At 43.7% G+C, this 13,677-nt stretch overlaps 1 protein-coding gene across 9 annotated transcripts in view; it reads right to left on the bottom strand.

The window, feature by feature from the left end:
- Positions 1–12,759: 12,759 nt before the first annotated feature.
- GATAD2B (GATA zinc finger domain containing 2B) overlaps positions 12,760–13,677 on the bottom strand; it is a 313,011-nt gene continuing 312,093 nt past the window's right edge. For 5 of the 9 annotated variants that reach the window (XM_078669088.1, XM_078669089.1, XM_078669092.1 and 2 more), the window contains exon 10: positions 12,760–13,333. In XM_078669088.1, the coding sequence (XP_078525214.1) occupies positions 12,974–13,333 (360 nt within the window). In that variant the 3' untranslated portion in view covers positions 12,760–12,973. The remainder of the gene's footprint in view (positions 13,334–13,677) is intronic. The other 4 variants (XM_078669093.1, XM_078669094.1, XM_078669095.1 and 1 more) reach the window with 1 other exon arrangement.

The following is a 13,677-nucleotide window of genomic DNA, read 5'->3' on the forward strand; positions in this document are numbered from 1 at the left end:
ACTATTCCGCCGCAGTGCTAAGGGGGCGGGGCAGCCGCGCGGCGGGAGCATGCTGGTGACGGAACCGCTCCGTCACCAGCCGCGGTTGCGCTGTGCTCATGACGGAGCGGTTCCGTCACGGCCCCGCCCGCTCAATGGAACGCTCAGCGCAGGCGCGGAATCAGCGCCGCGCAGGCGTGCCGTGACGGAACCGCTCCGTCATCAGCACAGCGCGACCGCAGCTGATGACGGAGTGGTTCCGTCACCAGCAGGGGAGGGGTTAAAGAGCAGGCATTGTTTCTTGTAGTTACTGTAATTTAAATTACCAACAACTGAAACATAGAACCAGTTAATTTTCTTTTCTGTCTAGGCCTCACGACCGTGAGAATTGTCCTCTAAACACATATGTCCCTCTACATAGCAGCATTCAGAACGAAACTCCTCTCCTCACCATTGTACTCCCTCTATTTACACACAATCAATGAGGTGATGGAATTATATTGGAGATCAAGTAAATTAATTCATACATTTTGTTTCCAAATAAAAGTACTTGCAAAAAGAGTACTCTTTTGAAGCAATACTTCTCCCTTTTTTTGTTTGGATGACCATGGTGGGAGATGTGTCTTCTTACGGCATTGGCCACCACGAATCATTTAATTTTACATTAGGGAGTTAGAGTGAGATGATGATGGAGTTGCCCTCTTGTTCATTTCCTGAAAAAAATCCCTTCTTTTCCCAAAGGAAGCCACCAGTCGCATAAAAAGTTATAAATCATTCCTTTCTTTATTAAACACAGCTTGCAAGTGATAAATATTACAAATTGTTTTATCCTTTCTCCAAAAATTAGCTTATTTTTGTTTTTTTTAATCAGTCACTGCATAATCAGTTGGCAGTATTGAAACAGTTTTTATACATTTTTTTTCCTTTTTTAACCAGATTTCAACACAATGCAAAACAAAACCAAAAGGAAAACCCTTAAAATTGTGCAAAAGGCTCAGTTCCCCCTGTAAGTATAGGCTGCATGCAGAGCACCCTATCTGTCCCTCAAACAGGCAGGCTCAGCCACTCAGATTCCCCTTTCTCCAAGCCTGCCAGTAAGAGGTGGGCAGGAAGGGCAAAGCCAAGTATAGGCGCTTGTGATGCTTTCTGTAACAGCGGTGTAAAGGATTAGCAGGTGAGCTGCACATACACCAACCAAATGATTGTGTCTGGATATTATGGCCTAAACAGAAATGTCAGAGGGAACAGGCTGTAAATGTACATTTAAACAAAAGGAGGGAAAATAAGTTAATGCCAAACAAAGGGATGTAGCAAGGTTGAGCACCACAGTGCAGCCTTCGCTGCAAAGCTCCAAGACAGGCAACATCTGTGATTCACCAGTTGGAGTCAGACCACTACTCGCTTTATGTCTAGCGCAGAGAGGAATGCAGGCTGGGGTACTTCTGTGGAGTATAGCTGTGTGCCAGAACCCCAATGGCTAGGAAAGCGCCGTGGTGCAGAGATTCACAGGCATGCAATGGTGAGCTGATCTTGTTTGAGGGAATATCAGACTTTGCAAGTCATTAAAACAGATGGTACATCATCTATGCACTGCTTGAGGACATGCTTTTAGGTACATATCATCTCTACTCTCACGGACGAATATGTATTTAGGAATTGGCCAGAGTGCAACAGACTATCCATTCAGAGGTGCTGACGGATGAAGATAAGGAACAGATTGTAGGATAAGTGCACCAGAGCTAACAATGCATCATTTATGTGCATGACCCTTCTGTCCCTACACAGATCACACCAGATGTTTTTTCTGGTATTAATGTATCTGCCTGCCTGAAGGTAAAAATATAGATACTTAAAACCTCAAAGGATGAAAAAAAGAGCAGACTAAGTTGTGTTGTAGGTGGCACCTATGACATGGGTACTTCTATCAGAAGTAGAACAGAAAAGTTACACATTCCCTGAAAGTTAATGCAACTTAAGATAACAGATAACCCTTTAAGATCAAACACAAGGCTGAGGTGGTGAAGAGCGGGACTATATCAGCATAACACCCTAATGATGTGGGATAAAACCCAGTGGGAATAATCAAAGAACATATACCATAAATGGACTTTAAGTTATAAAATCTTTAGCCTTCATCATTTCTTCTAACCATTGTCAATGGTTTCCTTGAACACTGCAAAACAAAGCCAAAGGAAACAAGTTATCTTTAAAATAATTGTCAGTACAGGTACCCAAGGCGGGATCTGGTATTGAAGCAAAATCAGAGGCATGGCAATTAATTATGTACTCGTCACCAGAGGGGGAAACAGCTATTAAAGAACATCAGTTGAGGACACAAGGATCCATAAGACTGTTCTCATTTAAGATAATTGTAGAATGGTTCTAGCTATCCCACGTTATCCTAATCCAAGCCTGTCAACGTTATTTGATTTCAATATAGTAAAATATGCTGTTGATTAAACGCTACATTGCAGGATATTGGTTTTAGGTCAGTTATTAGAAGACAAGGCTGCCACAAAAGTTCATCTTTTTCTCATCTTACTCTGAAGATATTAGAGCTTGCTTTAGCAGTTACATCTGCAAATGCAAACATCATTTCATGCACTGACATTATTAGGCTAGCCATGATGAACAAATGCCAATTGTTATTAATACAGTATATGGAAATATTTATAAAGAAATACTAGTGAGGGCACTTTATATTTAAAAATCTCTTAATGGAGACCTCAATACAATGGACTGGGAGATATTTCCTAGAGGCCAGACCAAAGCTTTATGTCCAGAATCTACTCCCAACTTCCTTGGGCTGTTCCCTCTGATATATATTGCCAGTTATATGAAACCGGCTACAACGAAGCATACAGTCAGTAATGAGAGAATTTTTCTTACAAATGTTGAACAAACAAGAACAGCAGCAAAGAACAAACAGGAAAGTAGAAAGGTAAGTGAATTTCCTAATTTCTTGGAATGAAAGTCAAACAGACACAGCAATGACTGGTTTGGAGAAAAAGCAATAGCCAGCATCCAACAACAGCAGTGTAATTGCTGGTTAAGCAAGCGCTAACATTACAATGAGCCAAATGTTTTTCATAGAAACAACTGGCTTCTTCAAACGATGACTGAGAAACCTAGGCTCTAAGTGGCAAACCTTCAACAGACTGAAGAAATTAAGGAAGCTTAAGGAAAGCTTCTCATTTAATAGTATCAGGCTATTCTAATGACCGGCTTTCGGATCACTTAAATTGCAAACCAAAGAGAATTGGAAATTAGAGCCTTCATAATGCACACACTTTGGAAGAGGTATTAATTTAATTGATTATCAAGTATTATCATGTGATACAAAATAACATTTACTGAGGATCCAAATTAAAAAATGGTACTGCTTCAGCTGGAAACATGAAGCTGGAGTAAGAATTCATAAGTAACGCTTCAAGCAGTTTCTACCAAAGGATACAAAAAAATAAGGTATTCAACAACAAGATCCTTCTGCAGCCCCATACGAGGGAGCATAGTCTATCACTAATGAACAACATAAGCTCTGCCGTTCACTATATATTTATTTGTTTTACAGGCTTCCTCAGTTATGGCCCTCAAACGCAGACTTGGTACAACATAACGCAATCTTCCTTTTACATCCAACCTGCACCTACGTTTTATACTTGTAAAGACTTCATCAGAAAAGGGGCTTTTTAGTACGTTTAAAAATAAGCTTGAACATCACCCAGTTCGAAGAGGGGCATGAAGTACAGCAGGGAAGAAATGTGTAGGGATGTAAAACACATGCAGCGCATCACCGATGAAGAGCGAGTGGGCTGGATGTAAAGTAGTCTTCTGCTCCTAGACCTTTCCACATGCCTAGACTGGTACAACACATTTAGTACTCTTGGCTCTTCAACCTCACTTCCTTCATACTTACTGAACATGCTCGCCCTCCAACTTGGGGCAGCAGTACAAGCCTACACACAGAAAAAGCTCCATAGATGTCCTTTCTAAGCCCAACTGTGAACACTGAGCCTTCCGTTCATATGTTTCCTAGTGGATTCTATTCTGCATCTTCAATGCTAAACAAATTCAATATAGAAAGACCGAAGACTCTCGCAGGCCTAATGCAAAAAGTCAATGTCTTTTGGCACAGGATGGTGGTGCACACACATGTAAAACATGACTGTCAGTGTTGGTCAGAACTTTATCTTCTTGCAAGGATGAGGGTATGCTTTAAAAGTAGAGTTTTGAGGTCTTGAGGTCCAGCTTGAAGACCTAGGATACTGATAAGTTATCTATTCTCAGCTAAGAGCATGTTGAGTCCTCCCAAGTTTCAAGGACAGGCATAATCTACACTTGGAAAAGGCAGTGGTTTGATGATCTCTGAATACAAAAACAACAGAAGAGAGATGCCTGTATTAGATTATTTTCACACAAGGTTTTTCATTGTTCCTTTCCTCGTCCCAGGAGTCGAACGGCTGTATTTTTGCTCAGATCTTCTGCTATCTATGTAACAAAGCTACTTGAGCTCATGAGATTGTGAACCCTAGAACTCCCTGAAAGCACTAAGCAGTAGGGTGGGCTTGAATGCAGAAGTGACTATTTCTCAAAGCTGAAATATGGTCGGTAGGTTGGAAAGGTTTGGTGTCGGATAATTTACCTGATTTACTGTGAGGCCCAGATTAAATAGCTTGCCAAGTACTTGATTTAGGTCGGTGGGCGAGAGAGAAAGCCTGGCCAACCAGTTAATCAAGTAGGATTATTCCTGAATCTATAGACCTATGGCTGGAAATTAAAAAAATGGTCTTTCCCATGGCCTCCTCTTGCTGTTATTAACACAGAGTATGCATGAGTGGTTATCCACCATTAGGGACCTGTACACCCAGAAATTACCCCATACAACCGCGGTGTGCTAGAGTTCACTGAATATCTTACCCCAAGGACATGTATAGCAGGGGATATGTATTGTGTCAGGCTAAGAGTCCATTCTGTCCACCACAAACGCATCTTCTGGGATACAGGCATTCTGCATCCATTTTAAGGTCTGATATCAGTACCTTAATGGTGACACTAAACTCGTTATCTACCTTCTTAGGTAGCATAACCCTGTCTCCAGTGCAGGTCAGGTGACCGCCTGTGCACATTCTGTAGACAATGCTGGCACCATCATGCATAGCACTGTGGGTATATGGCAGAGTGAAAAGCTGTATAAGAGCTAGTAGGCACTTTGAGGCTGTACCCGCGTTAGGCTGCAGCACACCACAGGCTGAAATGTTCCTCGCGATCAGCCAGTAATAGGCTGAAACTACCTCAAGTTTTGCGGCAACTAAAATATATAGAAAAACACATTGCTAGGGACTAAAACCCTTCATGGCAAATATTTTCTCTCTACTTTTCTTGTGCTTTAGAGCAAAGACCTATTAATTCCCAAAGATTCTGAAGCCACAGATCAGTGCGTTTCAAATAAAATCAGAGTGCCCCAGCCAGTAGATAAGAAGAACATAGATTACATGCAGAAACAAAGGAGTGAATGTGGTATTCAAGTGTAAAGCAGGTCTTGCAGTCCATTCTTCTGCAGTGCCATGTGGAGGCTGGCTGCAATGAGATCCTTGTAAAAATACAAAGAATGTAATTGGGGAAAGCCAGAATCATGCACCTAATCAGCAGAATGGAGAAAAAGCAATTTAGGAAGTGAGGCCAAGCTGGCAAGTGCACTGTTCTAACAATCTAGGATTATGGTATACTGAGACAGTGGAGTTGTTAGAGAGGAGGACAAGACTTGTCAGTATGAAAAGAAGGGACTAACAGATAATCTTATGTGTACTTTCATTCCCCATGGTTACAGATCCAAAAACATTTTTTTTTAACTCCTACATGGACCCCAACAGAAAGACAAATGATCCAACTTGGACTCAAAACTATATGCAGGATTAATCTGTGAGGAGAAAACATGGATAAAATCTTTTTTTTTCACGTTGCAGAGGAGAGCCAATCTGGTCTCACTAAATGACATGGAGATATCTAGGGCCGAAACATACACAGGTCAATGAGCAGTCGGATTCTAAAGCGAACCACTTACGGAGGCAAATAGCTGGCTATTCTACTTTTACTGCTGGAAGCCAACAAAGGCCCTGCGTGTGCACCCCTCTTCCCTGCTCTGATTGCCTAACCACATACTCTAGCCTGGGCTTGGCACTTAGTAAAAATATTCACCCAGCTACTAGTAAATATAGAATGTACCTCCTATGGTGCAAGATGGGTCTGAGTGAGAATTCAGCTTCTGACTAAAAAGTGTGCAAGCCAATTCTTAGTACATGATCACATGATTTCCCTCAGTCAATAAGAAAGCTGCAATTCTTCTACTCAGATTTATAAGACAGTATTTTACATACACAAACATTATATGATATATGGATATATACAGAGAGTATATATAGTACATACTGACGTATGTATTATATATACAAACACAATAATATACAGTGCAAATACAGTTTACACTTAATACTGTTTTCTCCAGGGTTCCCTTTGCTGCAGTTGCACAAGAAACATTTCCAGCAGGCAGAGCACCAGCATCTCCACGGCACATATGAAGTCCGACAGGAAAAATTCTCATTTTGTCCCCTGCCAACCTACATAAGCGTTTTCTCTACGCAGTCCCGGCAATGTGAGTTTAAAGCCTTGTAGGTGCTAGTTTGCTCGTGAAAACGTGGGCTGCCACCCGCTTTGCTTCCACGCCATGTACTTCCCGCGTCCAGCTTTTGCGAAAGAATGGCGAAGAACGGCAAATGCATAGCAGGAGGCTCCGTTGGCCTAATCCAGAGCAGTAATCCAATGTGAAAAGCGCAGAAAAGGAGCACTCAATGCCTGTGACATGGGGAAGATGGTGGTAGTGAGGCGGGAAGGATCTGCGTGGTGAACAGCAGAGAGGAAAATGGTAACTGTGGGTTTAAGGGCAAAGAAATCACCAACAACAACTAACATGGCCGTTGGCCACTCTGAACTGTGAAAAAAATGGGATGAGAGTCACCTGTCCCTTTTGAACCAGGTTAAAAGCAATGTATTCCCGTCTTTACCCTCCCAATCCCCTGAAAACCACCCTTTTGCACATCATGTAAATACATAAAGGTCACAATCCAAACTGACAACAAGTTTCACAATATTCATGGCAAGAGATCCTGGATTCTACACAATGTACAATGCTTTGCCCATTTCATTTTCACATGTGGATAAGTAGCTTATATACATACACACCAGAGGAGTCATTGGGATGCCCCCTGGCAGCTCTTTGATTAAAGAGGAAGAAGTAACAGCTGGTCAGCCCCTGGACACCTCGGCTCACCTGCGGCAGCAAAAAGAAACACAGACCCTCTTCGTAAAAGCATGCACCAAAGCGTCAAAAGGGAGGGATGAGAACATAAGGTGACAAGAGGATCAACGCATGAGTGACAGCTACAGGATCCACCAGTTTGAACTGATAGAAATGGTGGCGGAATGGTAGAATGGGCATGGACTATTGTAACCCAGAAAACAGGGTACAATGGGCATGTGATGGAGAAGCCTGGACTCATGAGGCACTCAAGGGGGCAGCAGGAGGCGAGTTTTATGCGCATACAGATAGACAGAAATAGAATAAAATGAGAAATGTACACCCTTGCCTTCCTCGTCATTTGAAATCCACTATTAAAAGAAGCCGTGGCTATGCGGCCTGACCTGCTAACCAGGAGGGTCACCAATACTACTTATCGAAAGATGGCCTGTTTTTCTGTGACTTTTTTGTAATGCCAAACAAAAACTGAACTCCCTCAGAACCACTCAAAGTCTCCCTTAACGTCGACAAATATTTAGACATTTATAGGAGAAAAGGCCTGGGATGGGATGACTGGGATTCTGTCGGTCTGAGACACTGTAAATTCAAATCCGAGGATGGATGTGAGATGGTCGGAGACCCATCCAGTCTTCAGCCGAGGCTTATTCAATGGAAGAAAGCAACTGCAGACTGTATTCCGAGCCCTTCCATCAGAGATGGTAGCATCTGCTTGGAACATGAAACAGTCCCTGATGGGGGTTACACTTTGCAATCAGTATTATGACTCCATCCATACACAATCTAAAAGCGGTCCTATACAGCATCAGACACAGGAGAAAAAATATATTCCAACACTTCAGGATCTGCAGCTGTACCCATGAGCAAAATTTCACATTACCAGCAAATAGTGTGGCTATCCTTCAGAGTTGAATGGGCTGAGGGCTACCTAGTCCATCTAGCCCTATAAAGATGTTGGCCTTCAAATGGCTGGTGAGTTTTCTGCCTGATAATGGGGCAATCTTGCCCTCTAACACAGTAGACCTGCAAGGCCAAGGTTCACTGTTTCAGACCTTTTGTTGAACTGCAGCAGGCCTTGTTAACAGAAGGCCCTGGCTTCTGAGCGCTAACTAACTTTCAAGGGACTGCTGACGTGGGATCCACAGATAAAGTCATCAGACCTGCTGTCAGTTTTGTACTTACCACACCCAGGGGTGAAACTGAAACCAAAAAAGACTAGGCTCCAACACCATCATCAAACTATCATTCTTTACTGTTGGAACTAAAAATTGGAGTAAAATGACTTGGGGGCTAAAAGGAAGGGGGGTCTCAACGCAACACACTAATCATCTTAAGACATCTCACTCAAATGGAAAAAAACACAAGTGTAACCTCCACCCCAAACCAACATTCAGTCCTTGCATTGGATAATGCAGCTTTAATTTAATCTTTTATCATCACAGCAAACACATTCCAGCAAACAACGGCAAGTTGAATATCGACTCTTTTCACTCAGAAGGTCCTGATGCAGCCTCTTCAATAGCACAACACTCGCCGTTGATGTGCATTCCAGACTCATGCTCTCGCATTGCGAGGCATTTCCCAAAGACCCCGGTGTGGAAACTAAGGAAGCTACGTAACTACACCTCTTGGTCAAGATTTCTCTGGCCCTCCATTTCCTTTCCGAGGATCTCTACCAAAGGGCCGCTCCTCGAGCCGTTTTAGATCATAGTATCACTGTAACAATCAAAAATGAGATTTTACAAATATCTTTCGGCATGTAGCTGCTAGTCTACCTGCCACCCCACCCATCCCAGAGGAGTTATTCTTCTCAAGTACTGCATGCGAAGCCTGGGTAATAGACCTTGCCTCCTGTCATGCAGGAGACAACTGGTGCCCCTTGCAAGCCCTACGAAATGGAGGCAGAATACACTGCACAAGTCGACGTTTAAAGCCAGACGAAATAGTGATTCAACAGGCAATAACCTTCCAATCCACATACCAGAGACTGGCATGCCCAGCGTGCCCAACTCCTACCACCTTGCACCTCTTTTAGGAATCAGTGTAAGAGCTTTGTAGAGTGAGGAGCAAAAGAAGCATGGATTGGGAGTTCTGGTGCATAACTGCATACTCATCATTAAACAGCCGTATAAGATGCTAAACTCTTCACACATTCTGCCAGCGACCCTACAGGAGTCTGGCAGCTCAGACTGGGCACACAATCAATGAGAAACTGGAGCTTTCCTTGCACAGCCTCTCCACATTTCAGATCTGGGCAGCTGTAGAAAGATGCCCCCCTATCAACAACAGAAGTGGATTAGCAGGAACACCCCAATGCACTTAGGCCAGAAGTCCAACTATAAAGTAGCTAGTGACTCCATTTACCACACTATCAGACTCAGAAGGCCCAGTCCTATGTTCTGCTACTCCTACTAAATTCATACAGTGTTGGGAAAACTCCTGGAAGAGAAGGGCACCATAAGCACCCTATGGCCCAAGATTTTTGGTTTAAGTCACAATTTGTTACAGTGGCACTCTCCTGCATCAAAGGCGATGCCTGCTTCATACCCTATACCAAAGGCCTACAGACTCTGGAAAGTCACTTCCTATGTAACCTGGGGCCATGTTTTCAGAGAAGCAGATTCCTATGTTGACCGGACTCATGGGAGACTCTTGGTGTTCCTATTTACAATAAATGCTCTTTTCTCTTGTGCGGCTCAAATAAATGGCAGAGCATTCAACAAGTGAGGCATAACACAAGAAAATATGTGTACTTATCATGAAAGTCTTAAGTTCCACCAAAGCACAGAGTTGAAAGATTTCAAGGACCTCACAGGAAGATAATGGATGGTTTTGCGGTGCAGGAAAGATGGAGTTCGCCCAAAAGAAGGCAGACGTGTCACGAAGAGCATACTAAAGTTGACCTGCTGTGCTACAATGAATTAAAGAAAGAAAGTGTGGATGGGGCACAGTCCCTGTGACAAAGAGCAGTCCGAAAACATACCCACTCCATTCTGCCCTCACTGCGGATGAAAAAGGACCTATTTGGGAATACCCTGGCACACTCTGCTGGCACGATCAAGTAGGGAAAAGACCAAAGCGGCAGAACAATATCTGTGCAAACAAGTCTTCAAACAGACAACAGCGTACAAGCTTCAGTCTTTTTGAGAACATCTAATAACATTACCCACAAGCATGAAGCAAGTTTCCAGTGGAGGTGAATAAGGTAGCAGAAAATTTAACGAGCCAGTGGGCTGCATAAATGTGGTCTTTCTGCAGCCAAGTCTGAGGCTGGCAAATTCTCCACACTCATGTTCTCTCTGTGCCCTTCATCATCTATGCTTCTTGTCTCTAAGTGGCTTATTACTTAACATTCTCCTTAAGTGTCCATCCCACGGGCACTCCTTTCCTTGCACTCTGGATGCTAGCTACAACCGCACCACGCATATTCTGACCCTAGCCTGAGTATGAATGTACTCTCTGTATCCCAACTCTCAAAGCCAGACATTAGCTTTAGGCCTGAGTGAAACTTCCATTATGCCAGTGTAATCTCACGTTGTACTTTTATGCAAAATTGCAGAAATGATGTATGTATACATGCCACGTGCCGTTCGTAACAAACATTTAGCGTGAGTACACAGGAACATTTTTTGCATCCATTGTGTCCAAAATGGAGAGGAGTACGCACTTCGCAAGAAAATATGGCACCAAATGCTGGTTTTGCATTTCATGTAAGTAGGAGTAATTCTGCTTAATTTTTCTGAAATTTTGCGTAATTACACAAAAGCAAATTATGGCAATTGTGCATTGTCTTAGATATCATCTCTGTGAAAACCACTTATGGGAGCTCCTACACCCACCCAGCTCCATTTACAATCTACTGCTGTCTCAGGAGATTGTCTCTTACTTTAGTCTCTGGGTAGTCTATTATCATTTACTTTCTGTGCGTGCAGTTCTTTTGGAAGCCCCGTCCTCTTTGCTCTCCATACTCAAGGAGCATCCCTCCCAATGTACTTCAAGTACCATAATCTCAGGATGGCTCCATTCCAAGTACTCTGTGACCCCAGGTCGACAGAAGACCTAAGCTCTGAGGCTCCATGACCTCGTCTATGGGTGCCCCTATTCTCTGGGTTTGCCGCGTCCATGTCAGGTAGGCACACTCTGCAGGCCCAATAATCTATGTCACCAGTAGGCCCTGTATCGTTATAGCCCACCATCTTGAGCATGGACTCGCTCCTAATCCTCATCATTTTAATAGGATTCTGTGCTTTCCATTCTACATATTGCGTCCCTCTTGCACCAGAAACATTGAATTGTCAGTCTTTCGTTGTTACTCTTGTCCTATTGTATTCTCAGAAATCACAGCATTAGCTTATCCACCTGGTTTTGCCAAACTGTCACAGAACCTAATAAATACACAGAGCAACAGCTGTACTTTCTCAGTGTCGACACCACTAGTGCCAGAATATAAGGGATGTTGTGACCTACACTAAGACCAAAAACCAACATTTAAAAGCTACAAAATTGGCTCTCAAATGGATAGTGCTGAGAAGTAGAAAGAGAATTTTCATTAACCTACATACAACACAAACTAACTGATGAACACAGAAACCGATCGGTCAAGAGGGCTCAAGGAAATTAAACAAACAAACCAATGCTAAGGACACAGCAAAGACAGAAGCGAAAGCACGGTTGATTAGACAACAGCCGCCACACTACTGTCAAAAGGTAGGCCACTCTCTAGTGTCTGGTCCTCACTCTTTTCAGTGTGAAAGAGGACATTCATCTTTTTTTAGGTAGGGGTTACTTCACAAGCCGTTACCTTCAATACTAGAATTCCTTGTACGTTCCACCACTCCTTCAAGGTCCCATCTTTTCTGTAAGAGCGGCAAATATATTCAAAGTCGCTGCCTTATCACGCAACTGCTGTCTGCATCTGGAAAGAGGTAAAGATGACTTGACCTAAAACATGGAGGATAATATCAGGCTAACACAGTTCCCAAGGAGATGTTTATGTCACTGTGCCATAAAGCCCAAGCAAAAGGCCCGAGATAGACCTGAAGAATCCCGAACAATACAATAGAAATGTGGTTGAATAGGATGAGTGGGGCTGAAACAAGAGAGATGAGTGTATGAGTCCAGCCTGTCCTCAGAGCCACCAACAAAAGGCAATACCCAGCCTCAATAAGATATTAGGTGTCCCCTAATCACACCAGGGAACAGAGAAGAAATGTTGCTTGATTTTCGTAGCGAAGGCAGCAGAGAAACAGTATTGCATTCACAGCTTCTCCACCGCTATACCACTAAGTGCGTAACAGTATCATTGGCATCTCGCCTCCACCCATCCACCTTCCCTGCAAACAGTTGCAGCTTGAACCCACAAGTCCATGTTTCTCTGGAAAATTGTTAACCAGAAAGGAATCTTTAAATTTTCAATTGCTAGCAAAAAAATGAAAGTATCATAAAAACAAACCACCAGCATAAAAGAAGCGTAAAGATATATATATGCTTTATAGTACTGCACATGGGTCCTCCTGACTGGGAGCGGGTGGGGCAAGCCTTGCGACCGGAAGCAGCTCACGGCCACAGACTGGCAAGGGGCATTCAAGCCCAAATTGGACACAGTTTCTTTCCCTTGGTATGGTAGGCTCCAGCACAGGCACTGCATGCGACAGAAAGAGGAGGTGGGAGGGGCTTGCACAGGCGTTATTTCTGTCCGCTGATGGACTGCGATATAGACCGAGGTGGGATCATGTCCAGGAGGTACTCCCGCTGCCGATCCGCCAAGCTGACAGCTTTGTGGCCTCCAATACCAGCGTTAAGATATGCAATGTTCACACCTGCGCAGGGAGAAGAAAGGAAAGTTAGAGAAATGTAGGGGAATGATGGGCCCTTCCAAGGAGGCCCTGGCCTCCATATGTCTTGCCCCGCTCTTCTGCTTGATTCCTTACCTGGCATGCCAAGGAGGCCTCCCGCCACAGACAGCTGTGGGCCCTGAGCAAAGCTGGACAGCATGGAGCGGGCTGTGGGGATGCCACGCTGTAGGGTATTCTGGGGCTGTTGAGTCTAGGGAGACAATGCAAATAATGAGCCAAACTCCTTCTGAGCCACAGACATGTTATACAAGCAAGCTCACTACGGCATAGTTACTGGCCTCCAGCAGTAGCTCCACTCCTTTGACTAACCCTTACAACCAGTAGTCCATATGCCCCTTTTCTCCAGACTAATGACATTTACAGTTAGAAATGGGTTTTTGGTAGGCTAGGGCATGCGTCAAATCCAGGCAGAAATCACCACTCTAGTCAGAATGAGGAGAGTTACACTCCTAAAATAACCTTGCTCACCCCCTTGGTAGCTTGGCACGAGCAGTCAGGTTTATCGTGGAGGCAGTGTGTAAAGCATTTTCACAC

Source organism: Lissotriton helveticus, chromosome 12, assembly GCF_964261635.1.
Source record: "Lissotriton helveticus chromosome 12, aLisHel1.1, whole genome shotgun sequence".
In the NCBI taxonomy this organism is placed as follows: Eukaryota; Metazoa; Chordata; class Amphibia; order Caudata; family Salamandridae; genus Lissotriton; species Lissotriton helveticus.